Below are 17,353 nucleotides of genomic sequence, written 5' to 3'. Positions count from 1 at the left end.
TTTTTACTACACACATTCCCTTTTTAGTATAACTTGCACAGTTTTGCTTAAGGTAGCTACACTTAAATACACCTTCATTTCTAGTAAATTGATCAGTTTGCAGCTTTCTTGCAAAAGCAGTATCACCTTAACAGTTTTTACCAGTTTGATATGCAGATCCTAACAGGATTCTTTGGTATAATGACAAATTCAGTAGTAAACAGGTATTTCCAATCTTTATGCATCAACTGAAATAAGCAGAATTATCACAAGTGTTGGCTAAAATGTAGATGAACAAAAGTCTTTGGTTGTATAAACACAATTTCTACACCATAACATTTTCTATTTGGACTTGTCCATGTAGTTCATTTAGATATGCTATGTCATAATGATATTTATTTCCTGAAGTTAAGTTTGCTTATAAAAAACAGTACACTTATTGAAGTCAAATGCAATCTTCCTATAAACGCAGTGAAGGGAGACACTGAGTCAATTTATATCAAATTCCTTTTCATTTATGATTTTTGGACTTTAGTTTCTTGTTCCCTTTTCAAAAGAATATTTTTCTTGTAGGCCTGAATGAAGCAGCTTAGCAAAACAGTAATACTGACAAACAGCATCTTACACCATTAGCTAAACATTACAATGAAGGCAGTGAACATTTACAGTATGAAACACTGAGATGTCATCAGCTGCAGTGAAGATTTATGTCAATCCAATTTCTTCAAGTACACTACGTGGGGTCTCTGCTTCCTATGGAAGGAAAATGTGAGACAGCGGTAAATGGACCCTGTGCTTCTATTGAACAGTACCATACATGAGTTAGTATGAAAGATGCTTAATTAAAAAAAGAAAAGCTGAAAAGACATGAAAATATAAAAGTAATACAGTTTGCAAACATGGTATTAGCTGCACTTCTCAAAGAGCTGTTAATTAGATTGTCATGGTTCACAGGAATAGCTGGTAGATTTTATTGCCCTTAAGCGCAATAAAAATAAAGCAATTCAGATATACCAGCAGGGAAGAAATCACAACCCAGTAACAGATATATGAATTGGGGAGGGATGGGGAAGCATCTTGTAATGGAGTCAGTGACTTTTGTGGTGAAGTGTTTTGTGGGTCTTAAAAATCTGTTAGGGAAGAATGAATAAATGGATGAATGAAATGACTGATGCAACTAAGATACAGTATCCCTTAAGCTCTTATAGAGTCCAGATTTTTTTCACCAGCCCCATGCTCAGTTCATAAAACCAGGTCAAGGTACCTTCGTACACCTGGTGTCAATAAATTGACCCCTACAGAAGTGGAGGAATTACCAGGATCGGAATTATATCATTCCACACCAGGCATAAAGTTTTAGGTTAGGTCTAATCTTAAAAAGCTTTGTTTAGATTCAAAGCAATTTGTTTAATACAAAATTCCAAAGGGTTATCATCAGTTTTGTATTCATTATTCCTATAGCATCTGAAAAGAAACAGTAGTTTAATTAGAAGCATTAGGCTGTCCTTTTCCATAATTATTAACAATATCACAGTAAATAAAAAGGGATACTGTGTCCTTATGGAAACATAAATTGGTTTAGTATCCAGAGTATGAATAAACTTACTTTAGCATCCTAAAACAAGACATGTCATGAAGCAGAAAAAAAAGCAGATAATAGTTAAGGCAGCAAACAAATTATTTTTCAACTGCTTTCTAAATACTTATTAAAAACATGTCAGTAAAATACATAATTAAATGCCTTAAATCTTGCAAATAACACCAGAACATTGTCTCTACCAACCTTGACTACATAGCACAAAATGATCAGTTCATGTATAAGGTGCCCTAGTAATGAAGGAATAAGCTATGATATTTAAAAGGCAACTGCATTTGAAGGTAAGTCAGTGCTTGAAACAGGCTATCTCTGAGCACTTCAAGATGGCTTCCAAAATCCAGCAGCAAATAAGAAATTGCAAGAAACAGGCAAGTTAAAACTGGAAACAAGATACTCATTGTATTATAGTTGTTTTTTTTCCTCACTGATGCAGTATTTTAATATTTTTAGAACTGCAGTGCCCTTGACAAAGCCAGACAGGACAGCAGGGTTAAAGTTTTGTGTGTGTATTTTAACACAAATCCCCCCAAAGGAGACACTGATTGAAGACAAGGCTATGTAGCATTTTTAATATAACCTGTCATATTATACTCCCAGATTACTTTGTTGCATTCATTTTAGAGGACGTGTGTCTCCCCTATCCATCAACTTAGAGCATTTTACTCAAAAATTCCTATATTTTTAACTATAGCAGCAGAACTTTGAGTATTCTAAGAGAATATAACTTCTCAAGTGTTTCAGGGTCTTGAAAATATTTGTAATAAAACAACTTTTCACAGTTTTAAATTGATCGTACAGCAATGGACACTTACAGTTACTCAGTAGTGAAACAGGATATTTACTAAATTACCTCAAAAAAAGTTGCTCAATAGCTATGAAGAAATACAGTTCACTGCTGCTACTATCTTTAGAGCAGTTTAGTATTATCGTCTCCACTGCCAATTAAAAGCTGTAGGTAATTTTTAACAGGCATATTCTTAAATAAAGATTAAATTTCTTCAAGTAAATCAAGGTCATTGGCTAACAATGAATTTAAAGCAATGTACTTCAAGGACATTGGCTACTTGTCCAGATACCTCACCAGTAAAACTCAGTAAAATCTCAATGTTTTAATACTATAGGAGTAACCTTGAGGCAGACATGCCTTCGTATGTGCACATCAGCAATATAAACTCAAAAAGAAACACCTAAAGGCTAATGTGGTTTACTAGAGGAATAATTTCATCAATAACGACTTTTAAGAAACAAATAGAATTATATTATGTTCTGTTCACATTATTTGTTTTAGGAAGTGTCAAACATTTTACCCAATTGTTATGGAAAACATTCTGCACTATTATACACTACCTGCAGCTCAGAATCACCCAAGGCAAACAATGCAAATTTGAAATACATCAGAACACAGATGAGGGGAAGAAAAAAAAGAAAAAGTCATTCACATGAGACAAAAGTGCATGCAATACTTTATTTCAAACATGCCGGGAAAGCTAATTCATTACCTAGTCACTTAGAAGCAAGCAGCTGTATACAGATAACAAGAAAAACAGCATCTCATTACAGCTCAATGCACAGCATTTTAAGCCAACAGGCATGAAATAATGCAGGCTAAAGCAGCATTAACCAGACATTCAAACACATTGTTAATGTCTTACAGAAAAAAAAGGCAAACTTGGAAATGGAAAACCACTCCTATGATCTTGTTTTCTAAGATTTCAGAATGCTGCAAGTCCAATCCAAATCTTTTGTCTGATCCCCTAAATCTCCCATTTTTATGTCAGTTTAACATTTGATCGGTAGTGCATTACCACATATAGTACGTGGAACTAGCTGTGGTTAATCTCAGTAACCACCTCCTTGCTAATTACATATAAGCATTTTTCAAAAACAGCATTGTTTTTAGGTTACAAATTACGCTCTTCTACTAGGCAAACAGAGGATGCGATACATGCCCTCTCACTCTGCCCACACTTTAATTGAAAGGTATTTATCATATTCATCCTTGTGGCAGTTTTCTGATATACAAGGTAGCCTGCACTTAAAACTGGAAACGCCAATTGAAGGAGACACATTTCAAGTATGCTGTTAATGGACTTTAAAAAAAATCTTTCCAACTCTAACCACTTGTAAAGCAATGAACTTGTTCTCTCCTCCAGTAGCAGCAATTGTTCAACTACTCACAAGAGTGTTTTGAACATTTAAATACAAATGTCAGTTTGGATTTACATAAGTCATTCTTTTTGCTCTGATCAATTCTGCCTTCCTCATCTTTATAAGGTAAGCCACACTACCGTGCCAGTCTCAGAAAATACTGGTATGTGCATCTTTAAGATGCAAGCTCTGTGTAGAATTGTGTGTAACATCATTTAATACTTGTGTGTATACACATTTCACATACTATTACTCCTTCACTAGTTTCTCTGTAAATATTAACTTCATCTACAGATTTTAAGAGTATGTTTAAATACCACCACAACTTGTTTGAAAGATAAACACAGGTCAAGTAATGTTACAGTACAGGTGTTGCAGTATATATAGATGTTTAGCTCAGAAAATTCTACAGAACTTTTAAGCATAAGACTTCAAGCTTACACACAATAAAAAAGTTAAACCATATGCCAACAAGCACAAGTTTTGTTGAAATGAGACATGTGAAGAGACAACACTGTAAAACAGAAGGGGAAGAGGAAAGTACAACAGCAGAAAATGGTTGTGGTATTCTATTAGATTCAAGATGACTGGATTCACCAAGCTGATGATAATGTTCTGTCATGAGTAAGTCACAGGTCTATCTCCTCTGAAATTCTGCATGCATGATGAATGAAGCCATTTAGTACACTGGGACATTAAAGTATTCATGACGTGGCTACAAGAGAAATGTACATATTCTTATACATAATAGAAAGGTGGACAGATATGCAAGAAAACAACACTATCTCACTATTGTATCTCTGACATGAAAAAGATATTTGATACAGAAATACAATACTGTTTTTTTTTTTTTTTTAACTAATCTAGACCTCCGGGGCAGGGTGGGGAGGGAGGCAGGGAGAACCATCATTTAACCCCCCCACACACACACACTTGCATGCTGGATCCAACAATAGACAGGACAACTTTTTATCATAATTACTGTATTATGTAAGCTTAGAGTTTCTTCTCAGCCAAAAATTGTTTGAAGCTGAGATACTGTTCCAGAGATGGGCTGCCCTACATATTTGCTCCATCCTAGCCTCTTCGGTAGACATTAACTATTGGCTACTCTCAGAGACAGGGCACTGGGCTAAGTGAACTTTTGACATCACCTACCATATCTGCTCTGATAAACACACATTGAAAACAGGTCTCTGGAACACAGTTGTGAGCAGCACCATGCCAGGGTAGTACAGCAGTGGCATTACTTGCAACAAAAATTATCTTTATGCCAAAGATAAAAAAAATGGTTTTTATCTGTTTAAAAAATGGTAGGTATCTGAGACACCTCTCATAGCAGGCAGTTTTCTTTGCTTTTGAATTATGTGGCTGAACTTAATACTCTTATATTATTAGCATGAACATTAGTATACAATTTTTTTGAAAGATGAGTTAGAAAGCAAGCAATACTCAATTTTTTGTATTGAAATCAGTGTGCTGAAGACAGATGAGGACATTTTTAATGTCAATTTAGGAGTATCAGCCCCATGCATGCCCATCACACATCTTCTAGGAGGAAAACAAAAAAGAAAGCACAAAACACAACTCTCTGCGTATCCGTTACCATTTTTCATGATATACCAATTAAAATCTTCAATCAATTTTAGCATCCCAGCCCCCAAAATTACAGAAGTCTTACAACAGAACTGAGAAAGTTCCCATGATTTCCAAACCTAACAATTACCTCTGTGCCATCTCAGTTTATTCACACATGTGAATATTTGTATATTTTTAAAAGTGTAATCTCCAATTACAAAAAAGCACACAAAAAAATAACCTAGAAGCTTTACAGGACTTACACTGTTTTTCAGCATCAGTAATCAAAACATCATTGCATAGTAGTTAAAATCATTCTGAATAAGCCAACTACAAATCCAGCAGTTCTCAAAACAATAGCACCTATATCTCAGTGACAGTTGCGAGTAAGTTGTACGAAGTCTGCTGGGATTTTGGTAGAAGTCAAAAGAATTTGGTATATAATAGAGAATTACAAATGTCAATTGTAACTCTTGAAACCTCTCTTACTGATTAAGTCAAGTGTCAGCCTATATTCAAAACAAAATGCTGAGGCATATTCCTAACTTGAAAAGGAATCGCACGATGGTAGTATACAGTACCAGCCCAAAGGAGTAGGAGTTTTGACTAAAATGAAAATACTAACTCTAGAACTGCCGGAGACAGTTCTCCAGTTCTTCACAGACAAAAAAAAAAAAAAGATCCCAGAGATACACTTATGGGAAACTTCTGCTTTATCTTACACTGCCGGCATGATATTGATACACGAAGACAACTGAAAAACACTCATATTCTAACAATCTCAAATGCCCAATTTTTACGGTTTCATAGTTTCAGTTTTTACTTGGAACATACATGCACACATGTGACTGATTGTCCTCCTCCTTGAAAAAACAACTCATGTCTTCCAGTGTTTCACCCTTGGAAACCTGGAGCCATCAAAGTCGGTGTCTTCACTGAAATGCTTGTCAAATCTCCTAACAGATTTCTCTTTAATTTTACAATAGCTCTCTGGACAGAAAGAAGAATGAGAGCAGTTCATTTTCTAGCACTCTTATTTGGTTGATTACCGTTCACTATCATGTTCAAAGATTACCCCAGGCTGCACGCGTTCTTTAGCACACTCTTTGGCCTGGAAGCGCTGCCCATGTTCCCTTTTACACAACTGATATAAACAAGTGAGAACACGGAAGCATTCCTTTCATGTTTATCTAATTGTCATCTTTCAGTACTTTTCAAATTTCTACTCTCCCCAACACCCTTGTGGTATTCCCCACCCTGTTCATATTTTCAATGGTTTAAAACTTGAAGAATTAGCTGTCTTTGATGCGAAAAATCCCGGTACACAAAATTAGATGATTGACTCAAATTACTGTTACGGGATTAGTGTCTCATCTTAACAGAAACTTATTATCTACTGATAAGGCAAGGTAGATTGGCAGATTACAATAGCAAGAAGGTGGTTATTTCACTCCTGGCGACTTTTTAGCTTACAGAACATGTAAACACCACTTTCAACTAGACTAGCAATAAACTGACATTGTAGAGGTGAATCTAAAAGATTAAATATAAGACAACAGTAACAGAGATATGGAGTGATAACACAGCAATATTGAGAGATGGAAAACGCTGCAGTTTCAGTGAGACCTCTCTACCCCACAGAGGTTGTCTGACACCATCACACACAGAGGGTCTGGCACTGTGGGCAGCCTGACAAAAAACAGAAAGGAAAATAAAGTTTTGACAAATTATTTGCCGTCACAGAACTAGCTCCAAGCTAATTCTATCTCACAAGCTCCAACTATGATTTGTTAATTTCTTTACTGAGTTCTTTGCCACATTGTCTCTAGAGCAGTTAGCCTGATGGTCTGAATACTAGAAAAGACAATTTGGGGGAAAGAACAGATGTCAACTTCTACAACGAGTATGTAGACTACTTTGCCTTCATTCTGTGGGACTCTGCAGACATCAGACAATATCTGAGCCTGTGAAGCATGTGCTTAAGATAGCCAGCTATCTGGATCTAACGAGTTTACAAATGAGTTGATCTAGCAGCTAGGGAAGAAGCAATGGTATCCTCACAGCACAATACACTGGCAAACTAACGTGAAATACTACCTCTGAAAAATCATCACTTAAAAATCTGGATATAAATTGTTTATCTGACTTTAACACAAGTCTTAGATCCTAGCTTTGCCAAAGCAGTAATAGCTCTACAAGCTGCACATTGCACTTCCACAATGTTTTGAAGATACTAGAATCCATCTTTTTCAGACTCACATCTGTGTTTACAACTCATTTTAAAAAGCTAATAATACTCTCTGAAATTTTCGGCCCGAGTCATCAGAGATTTTTAAATTAGAAAAATGGTAGAGTTGATTTGAGTCAACAGAACTATTTACTTAGCCCAACCCAACTGACATTTTTCTCAGCCAACTTTGTCATGACCCAACCTAATTAAAAATCTTAATCAAACTAAAATTAGAAGGGACTTCATTTAATCTGGTCCCCCAAACAGCATACCTGGAACATTCCTGAGAGACATTTAATCTGTTAAAGGCATCCAGTGATGGAAACTTTTAATGCTCCCCAGGCAATCTACTTAAATGATTCATTATCACCACTGGAAAATTTGCCTAATATCTACTTTGAAATTATTTTCTTGCTGCAATTTAAGCTATTTTATGTCTGTAGTGGACAAGAAAATCTATGTCCTCAGGCAAGAGAGAGACAAGAAATTATTTATGCCTACACTAAACTGACTCAAATTCAGTGTTTTGCAGTGTTGCCATTTTACTGGCAACATCACACAGCAGTGACATAGATTTCATGAATACTTGGCACGCCTTCTTTTCAGGGCAAGTTTGCTTAGGTTTTTGTTTTAACTTCTTCACCATCAAAATCAGCACAAAGCCTATGAAGGCAAGCCATGTCAAACTGCAGGCAAAAAAATACAACTGCTACCTATTGATAAGGCTGGGCTTTTTTTTTTTTTCCCCACCAGTGTCTAAACAAACCCCAAGCTAGAACAACAGACAAGATATGGGACCATGGTGTGCACAGCAGTTTGGGAACAAATCTACAGAAACAGGTTATCAGGAAGAGAGAGAGGTGGGATCAGGGTTTCTGTTTATAAACATGAAGTTCTTACATTAGGAAGAAATTAACATTTAACAAGCGCTTCTTTAGCAATGCTTCAGAAGCAATTACTTTTACACTCTACTTCCAAATCTTTATTAGGAAGTATTTCTAATGAAAGGCTGCTTTAGGAAATTGCTGCTCTTCACTTGCATTTTCAGGTATTGCAAAATAGCAGAGTATCTGTTTCCCAATCTTTGGTTAGCTAACTATTCAGAAACTCCAATTACATCAATATTGGGAAAATTGTACTTTACTTTCAAAGAAGAGCAAAATGTTTTGTCAGAGAACCTAGAAACACCCATGAGGTCTTGAAAATGTTCAGAGACAAATATTATCTATGACGCTGTTCAAAACCAAAGAACAATCCTACATTAATGCCAACTCCAAGTCTAGATCTTGTGTAGCTTCCCATACAGAGAGGACAAAAAAAAAATATCTTCAAGACGGGTACAAATTAGTCAAATAGAGTCTGCAACAGCAACAGTCATGCAGGTGTTATTCAGCAAAACAACCTAGCATATGCACACATTTTGGCTCTAAAACATCACCTCAACCGACTGGAGCACACGGATATGATATTCAGATCAGCAGTGGCCTGCCCGCCTGCCTCCCTCACAAAAACAGTAGTAAAAATATCAGTGGAAATGTCATGTACTATAACTGGATAATAGCGGCTGCTTCCTGCTTCTTAGTTGCTATTCTGATCTGTTGGATCAGAGGTGATAATCACTCTGGGAGGCAGTGCTTTATACCTGCCAATCAGTTGCTATACAGTGAGCTATAAAGAACTGACAGTCTCATCTTTAAGGGTATGGATGGTGCTAAGCATCCACTGGAGGCTCCACTTCCCCACCACAAAAACACAAATGCTTTAAGCAAATACTAGTGCTGAATACTTTGCATTGTGAAGCTAGAGCCAAAATTATTACAAATCACTGAGTTCTCTATCAGATAATCCCACAGTGTCTGTATATTTGGCAGTTTGCCAAACTATGCACATAAGGATTCATTTATGTTTTTTTTTCCATTTTCTTCCAGCACTACAGTTACAGGTTTGCATTACTTATTCCCCTTTGCTTAAGGGACCATTTCTTAAACTGCAGGGCTGCATCTTTGAAGAGATGACCAGGATATACTGCTGTAACAAGCCACGTCACGTCCAATATCATTCAGCTTCCATGGCAATGGCATTTAAGCATTCCTCTTTCTTCCTGTTCTTGCTGCACTTTGCCATCTTATAGTTGTTTGGACAGATGTTTGCAGGGCCAAGTTGTAAACATGGAAAAGAAAAAACTGCTGACTATATATTTTTAGAAACAAACAATTTGAATTGGATCAGTTTAAATAGATCTGAAATCCAGTTCTAGAATGGTCATATAAATAGTTTCTCTGGCACAAAGGTAAGAGGGAGGGGAAGGACAGCTGAAAATTCTGTGAATCAATACTGATGCTGAAGCTCCTTGCCACACTTTTATGACTCAGGCCAACAGCAGGGGTGCAGCATAAGACAAGTAAATTAGAATTTACCTAACTATGCCTGCTGACTTAGGGATTCACAATAGACATGAGTCAAGACAAAATACATGGGGAACACTGGCTTTTAAAAACACTTAGATACACCAGGAATTTTTAAAAATAAAACATAATTTAAGTTACACCATTAGCTTTAGCAAAAGTCATGGCTGCCACCAAAGGCAGCTGCCTTTTACTTCCCTTTTCAATGCCACTCTTTTCCTCCTTCTGGCACTTCCCTCATGCTCCCCTGGATATGCTTAGGTTTTAGCTAACACGCTAGGAGCCACATAATCGCATGGCAAGTGAGTTAACACAAGTGTCATCACAAAAGTGGCTGCCTGAATGGATCTGGCCATCTCAACAAGAGTCACTGTCAGTATGGTTTTAGGTGATGAGAAAACTGCGCTCTGACTCAAGACCATGACTTTACCACCTGTAAACTGCTCTTGATAGAAAACATAAGTTCTATACGGTAGAACTTGAGTGTACAATAAAAAGATTTCACCCTTTCTAGTTGTATACCACTTAGGTTTTTCAACATTATACAAGGCTTACCTTAAATTTAACCAAATTGTGTATGGAATTGACTACTTCTAAATATGTGGCTTATTACACCTGCCACACAGCACATGTAGAACTCAACACCCTAGTTTACAAGCAAATCTCACTGAAACAGCACTCAAAAAAAAGAATTCTACTTCTTCAGTGCTTGTTTATGCTTGACAGGGTAACCCAGATTAACTAACTTGAAGATGTATAACCTATTAGTTAAGTATCAGGTTAATCCCAGCACAGAAGCTATTTGAATCAAATGCCTCCCCTTGCCCAAAGCCAATCTTCTTTACCTCAGGTGATCTTTCTTTACCACAGCTGCTCTTCATTCCTATATACAAGCTGCAGTTCCTTTCAGCAGGCAAACCATCCCCATCTCTTATTAGGAGCAACCATCTACCTGTCCCTTTCCACTCACCCCAGCAGATGCCATCCCCATTTCTCCATATTCTGTGGAGTAATGACAGTGAAGGAAATTAAGCTCTGTACACAGTGACCATTCCTTCACTCCTTCCAGGAAACAGTACTGGACAAGAAGGGGCATCCCATGGGCATCTGATAATGCCACTATTTAAATTAATGAGGACAAAGCACGTTTCTTCAACTAAAACTGTGCCCATACATAGAATTCATTAGGGACACATTGTAGACAAGTAAACTGGAGTCCCACAGAATTCTCTAAGTGTAAGCTTGCATGTTCCAGAAGACAACAAAAAAGACTAAGACTCCTAAGTAAAAGCTCTATGCTTAGCATAGGTCCCAAACACTATAAATATTTTTAAAGTTTTAATCACAAGGAAATTTTTGCAGTCAAAGTATTAATACTAACCTCACCATGAGAATCACACTCTTCATACATGAACTTATTACGAAGAGGAGAGAAAAAGCAAAAAATATGGGAAAAAAAAACTGTGGAAAAATTCAAGCTTGAGCATTTAGGTTTTCTTATTGTTTTAGAGTATGTCCCGACTCATGTAAGAAATTCTATTTTGAACTAAATGACTTGTTGGCTGCCATAATTCTACAGGTCTAATATAATACACAAGCAGGTTATTGGCTACTCCCCATTCCTCAAAGATCAACAGCTGTGTCATACACTAGGTAACTTTTAAATGGTAAAAATACCCATACACCAACAGTGAATTTTATTTTGAACACGTTACAAAATACTTTTGTCTAATATAATAATTTTGCTTTGTCTGGAAACTAAATCCTGATATTTATAAAGCTGCATATGAAATTAGATCTATTACTGCAGTTCTACATTACAAAAGCCAATTTGTTTACCAAATTACTTGTTCATCATGATATCAAATAAGCAGCAGACTAATTCAAGTTTTCTCCAGCAAATCATTTTCATGTGTTTTAAACTTGCCTTATGAAAAATAAAATCTTACCTTTATTAGTAGAACTGCCACAACGTATTCCACTTATGCTTTGGACAAAAATATGTTGCAATGCACTATATATGCAAATAAGCTTTGTTCTGTCATGCAGCATCCGGCACTTGATATATAGTCAATTGCAGCAGCACCCAGTCTTTTTAGGGCCGATTTTCTTTGCATAGCAGATGTAAACAGCTCATTTTCCAGTAAATACACGTTTACATGTGTTGATTGTAAGTAAACAAAGCCAAACATCTGTTTAGTTATTAGTTTTGGTATCCATTTCTCTAACTTGCATTATCCCACTTAATTATCAACACCAAAGAAAGCTAGTAGAAGTCAGACACTTCAAGTTGATGCGGTTAGTACAAAAAAGGAAAATAACAGGGAACACTCAAAGCACTCTTCAAAGACCATCATGCAAGTGTTGCAGAAAGTTAAGCCCATCACCCATTTTCTGTTTACCCTTGCAAGGACTTAATTACACGTGCAGCAGTCTTTGCATAGCACCCATTTAATCCATGCCACCAAAATGGTAAACTTGGTAGTTACCAATCATTTAGATGGGGGTCAAAAGGGCTAATGCCTTAGATTGCTCTTAATCATAAGATATCCTCAGACAAACCTCCCCAGTCTTCATTCTGGCTCTACAAACACAAAAATCAAGCAGCAGTGAAAATATAATACCAACTACTTCATTAAAAAACAAATGAAACAAAAACCCCAACACCACACAATTATTTACAGCTTATTTCCATTTAAAACAAAAGTTAGAAAATATTCTAAACTATACACAAAGGTAAATTCAGTTATTTCACTCAAATTTCAGCTATTGTTATTCTTTAAGTCAATACAATTTTATTAGGTCCCACTAAAAGTCCACTGATAAGAAAGCAAAAACCAGAAATGCCTCAGTAAAAAACATCTGTTCAAAGACTCCAAGTAGCTGCATTAAAAAACCTCTTAAGTTTATTTTTCATTTATTAATAAGAAAAAGGATATTAGTACATTAAAAGAATAATTTCTAGAGAGTTGTTTATAAAGCTTCACCTGTGCTTGAAGGAATACTAATTTAAAGTTGTTGTGTTTTTTTTAAGAGAACTTAAGATCAGTTGTTCATTATTATAACAGATTGAGAATGTAACAGAACAGGATGCTACAGAACTTACATATATTTAATTCAGTGACTAAGTTTCACACAGTATTATTACTAACACTGATATTAAAGCAAGACTTATTCCATGAAGGGAAATAGGAGTTTCATTCAACTTATTTACCTATCATCCCTGAAGTAATTTAAATAATTTAATTCTAGAGCTATGTAATCGTATTTACTATTAAGTCATCATTGTCACTTGCTGAGCAGTATGTGATAAGCCAGTCACTTTCATGTAGTAATGCTCGGAGCAAAAGTTGAACATTTTCACTTTAATCCATCTGTTAATCAAACATACTTAGATTTCTCAAAGAATTGCAAACAAATGAAATTGTGAAAGTCTCAGACTTCTTTTTTTTTGTCTTTTTAAAATCAAATTTTCAGCATAAGATTTAAAATATATACACTTTCAGTGTACCTTGATATCTACCACCAGAACTACTACTGTTGCTAGACAGCTTGGTAGCAAAAAACATAGCTTCTCCCTTAAAAATAATAAATAAAAGCCCCAAAACACATACCAGCAATGTGCCTGACATCTTTACAACACACAGATAAGACCACAAAGAAATGAGAATCTAAAAACCAAACACAATGGGATGCCTCCTGGGGGCATTCATATTCTTTTCACCTACTATTCTGTGGCACTCTAAGACTATATTCACAGGTAGTGAGAATTTTAGGAAAGGGTAGTAGCACTGCAACACAACACAATCTCGGACAATTCTCAGACACCACAGTGAAAATGGAATTTCCTCCTCACTATCTCAAGGTTCAAACGCTAACATTGCTCTTTTCAGCATCCTGCCAGATTCAGGGAACATGTTCTATTAAAATGCAGATTAATGTACTCATTCAGAAAGAGCATCTAATTTTGAAGATAAGACACTCCTTACTGTCAAGCAGTCTTCTGCAATTGTTCATTGAATTTACTATGTTTATTGACCAAAAGCACATGACTAAGTTTCTGAGAACAGCTATGGCATATGCAGCAGTGCTAAAATTTTCATCGAATCACCCTGACGCAGTGCTTCTACAGCCAGCAACAGAAGAATATCTCTGGAGAAAAATCTATCAGTTCAGTATACAGATAATAAATATACCCTTAACAGAATTATAATCTATGGTGAGTTCAGTGTACCTTTACTACACCCTCAACAGTTCTACAAGGATTGCTTCTATCAATGAATAATCAACTTCAAAGGTAGTTTTGCGAAGTGGATGTTGTTGATTAGTATTGGAATTCACATCAGAAATTAATAGTTACCAGACAGCAAGGACTCCATGTATACTAATCTGTCTTACTTATAATTGAAACTTCCTAATGGTTCAATGTGCAAAACTGACTGAATGTATACTTAATATATATATGGAAGACTCCTTCCTCCCAACTTGTTGATTCTTAAGAACTTCTAATCAGCATTTTGATTTATTTAATAGATTAAGACTATTCACATCTTACATGCATACATACTAAACAAAGCAGTCAGGAAAAAAAGAGACTATTATGGAGACAGATTTACTAAAATGGTATTTTAAAGGCCTGCATAAAAGCTGCTCAGGTGAAAAGCATACTGCTTCCTATCATTTTCAATTCATAAAGCCAAGGATAGATTAAGATCTCACAACATGTTTCTGGAAAGACAACTAGATGTCTAAAGCATTTAGAAACCACAGCCTGCAAATTTACGATAAATCCTAAGCATCATGACGCATCCAGAAAAGCAAGAAACTTGACAAAGAACTTTAAGATACTGAACTGCATTTTTCAAAAAAGAATCAAAACACTCATACACAAACCAGTAAAATATTTAAGTTATCAGAAAAAAAGCAGTCTGAGAATGAGAGGGGGGGTGAAGTATGATATGGTCACTTCCTGAATACTCAATGCCACTTTTTCAAGAAGACATTCAAATCTGAAAAGGTTAACTTCCCCTCCTCCCACTCCTACCTGGGATAAAAACAGAGACACGGGTTCTACTATTAATTTTCTGGACCAACTCCTATTGCTTTAAACAGAAGAGTATGATTTGTTAAGTATTTGCAGGAAACCCTACTCCACAGTGCCAGGAGGACAGTTCAAAAATATCTATTAAAAATATGGAAACACCTCTGATACCAAGGTTTACAGACCTGTCTGCTACTATTAAATTTACAACTAGTTGTCTTAAGAGTTTGTTCCAAAGAGAAGTGATGTTCCTGTGATTCCTGATTATGTGTATTCTTAGAGTTCATTCCATCTAAAGTCCAGCTGAATTTATATTAGGCATTTATGAAGCTATGGTGACTTCTTAAAAAACTGTTGGCAGGTTTTATCAGAGATTTTATGAACTCAATAGCCTATAGTACAGTCAATGACAAGCAAGATAGTAATAAACATATGTGAAGTCAGAAATGCAGTTCTATATATATTTTAAGTCACTTTTTACTTAAACAGAATGCTGCAAAGAGCAAAGTAATTAACACAAAACATACACAGAGTAGATGATGGCATGACAAGGCTTGGAACTTTTAACTGACATGTTTGGAAATAAGATGCTTACACAGTTCCACACAATCAAACACTTTGTAACTTTAGTATCTCTTTGCTCTCCATCCTGCAAACACTGTATTTAAGAAGCAGTGTAGTTTTTATGACCACAAGAATAACCCATATCATAACTGAACAACAAATAAGCAAATTTTCCTAAGAAAAGGTGCAAATAAATTCTCCCAAGTGAAGCAGGTTATATATACAATGTTATAGAGCATAACTGTAGTCAAGCACGTATACAAGACTTACTTAATTCAAAAAATAACCATCTGTTCAATTGATGTGGGAAAATGAACACAAAAGCAACCGACCTCTTCACTTAGACTCAATATGCTTTATCCTGTTTTTGAGTAATATGTTTTGTGACAAACTATGTCAATCTTTAAGAACAAGCAATTCAACTTGTTATTCCCATGCCGAGGCGGGGGTGGAACTACCTCTCACACAAAGTATCTTACAAAAAGTCATTTCCACATGCATGCATTTCCTCACCTACTAAAAAAGCACCCACATTTTGAAGAGCACAATTAAGAAACATGTAATGCCTCAAGAAGAAAGTAATTATGCTGGATGTACATTCACAAATTGGACTTATTTATTCTGCTGATGCATAGACTTTACCTATCGCATAAAACTAGAAATAGTTTTGTTCCAGGTTCTTAAATGATGTCTAGAATCAACACCATAAACAAGCTCACTTTTTTTTTTTTGGAACAATATATCAGAGTCAATATCTTCAATATAAATGGACAAGGCATACACTTCATACTTACACCAGAAGATCAAAATCTAACTACATTACAACCTCTGTCCTGCTACATCCTATCCAACATCTTTCAGGGACTGAAGTCTGAAATGCATTTTACAAAAGTGTCAGCTACCAAAACACTACCACAATTTACTGTATCTTCTACAAATTGGGAGGGATTACCAATCCACAAAGATTGCAGCTATTTCCTCATCCTTAAATAACAAACTAATAACATATCCCTCTTTCCTTCACGGTAACTTGTAGTTCCCCACACATACCTTCTAAACTGCAATCTGTGCCTAAAATCAAGTGGATACATGTCTTAAGAACTGCAGTCTTAAACTGACCCACCAAGCAGGCTACCTGCAATCAAAGCAGTCAGATCTCCATTATAATAAAGATTTCATTATTCATTCTTGTTTCACATTGAGGGGAATACAGGTATAGACGAGGCAAACAATGTCACTGCCAATTTAGGAAGGCAGTCTATTTCAGTAGTCTATATTTAAGAGCTAACATTAAGTGAAGAACGAATTAATTGCATTAATTAAGGTTAAGTTTTTCAGGGTACTAGTAAGAAACACGTGCTTACAAAGACTGCTTCCTAAACCAGACAAACCCCCTTATACTCCCACCTCACTTACTCTAGGCTTAAATATCAGGGATTTGTCATTGCTAATGCTAACATACCTTTATTTTGTCATATCTCAAGGACAACCTAATACCATCTCTCCACTACTATGCATACCTTCAAACCTATCCAATTAGCATATTTCATCTTCAGGAAAAAAGATTTCACAGCATAGGTAGGAAATTCACCAAATTCTCTTTTCCAAGGATGCTCATTCTAAAATTAAAAGCTTAAGTTTACAAAGCAACCCTAAGCGTCTAGTGTAAGGCAGCTGACATTAACAATTTAAGCCCCCTTCTGGATATAGGATGAAGTGAGGGCTTGAAATAGCAACAGAAATAAGGTTAATTGATAGTGTATATATTATTCTTCATGTGGAAGTACTAGTAGATACTACCTGAGGAGGAA

The 17,353-nt window shown here is 35.8% G+C and overlaps 1 protein-coding gene across 2 annotated transcripts in view; it reads right to left on the bottom strand.

Moving 5' to 3' along the window:
* The window catches only part of AP1S2 (adaptor-related protein complex 1, sigma 2 subunit), a 32,689-nt gene continuing 15,336 nt past the window's right edge, over positions 1-17,353 (bottom strand). The window contains exon 4 of one of the 2 annotated variants that reach the window (XM_009889024.1): positions 1-732. In XM_009889024.1, the coding sequence (XP_009887326.1) occupies positions 685-732 (48 nt within the window). In that variant the 3' untranslated portion in view covers positions 1-684. Of the gene's footprint in view, positions 733-12,374; positions 12,522-17,353 lie in introns of those variants that run through there. The other variant, XM_009889026.1, reaches the window with a different exon arrangement.

The sequence above is a fragment of the Charadrius vociferus genome, unplaced genomic scaffold, assembly GCF_000708025.1.
Source record: "Charadrius vociferus isolate BGI_N301 unplaced genomic scaffold, ASM70802v2 scaffold507, whole genome shotgun sequence".
In the NCBI taxonomy this organism is placed as follows: domain Eukaryota; kingdom Metazoa; phylum Chordata; class Aves; order Charadriiformes; family Charadriidae; genus Charadrius; species Charadrius vociferus.
This window is presented reverse-complemented; position numbering and strand designations above follow the sequence as displayed.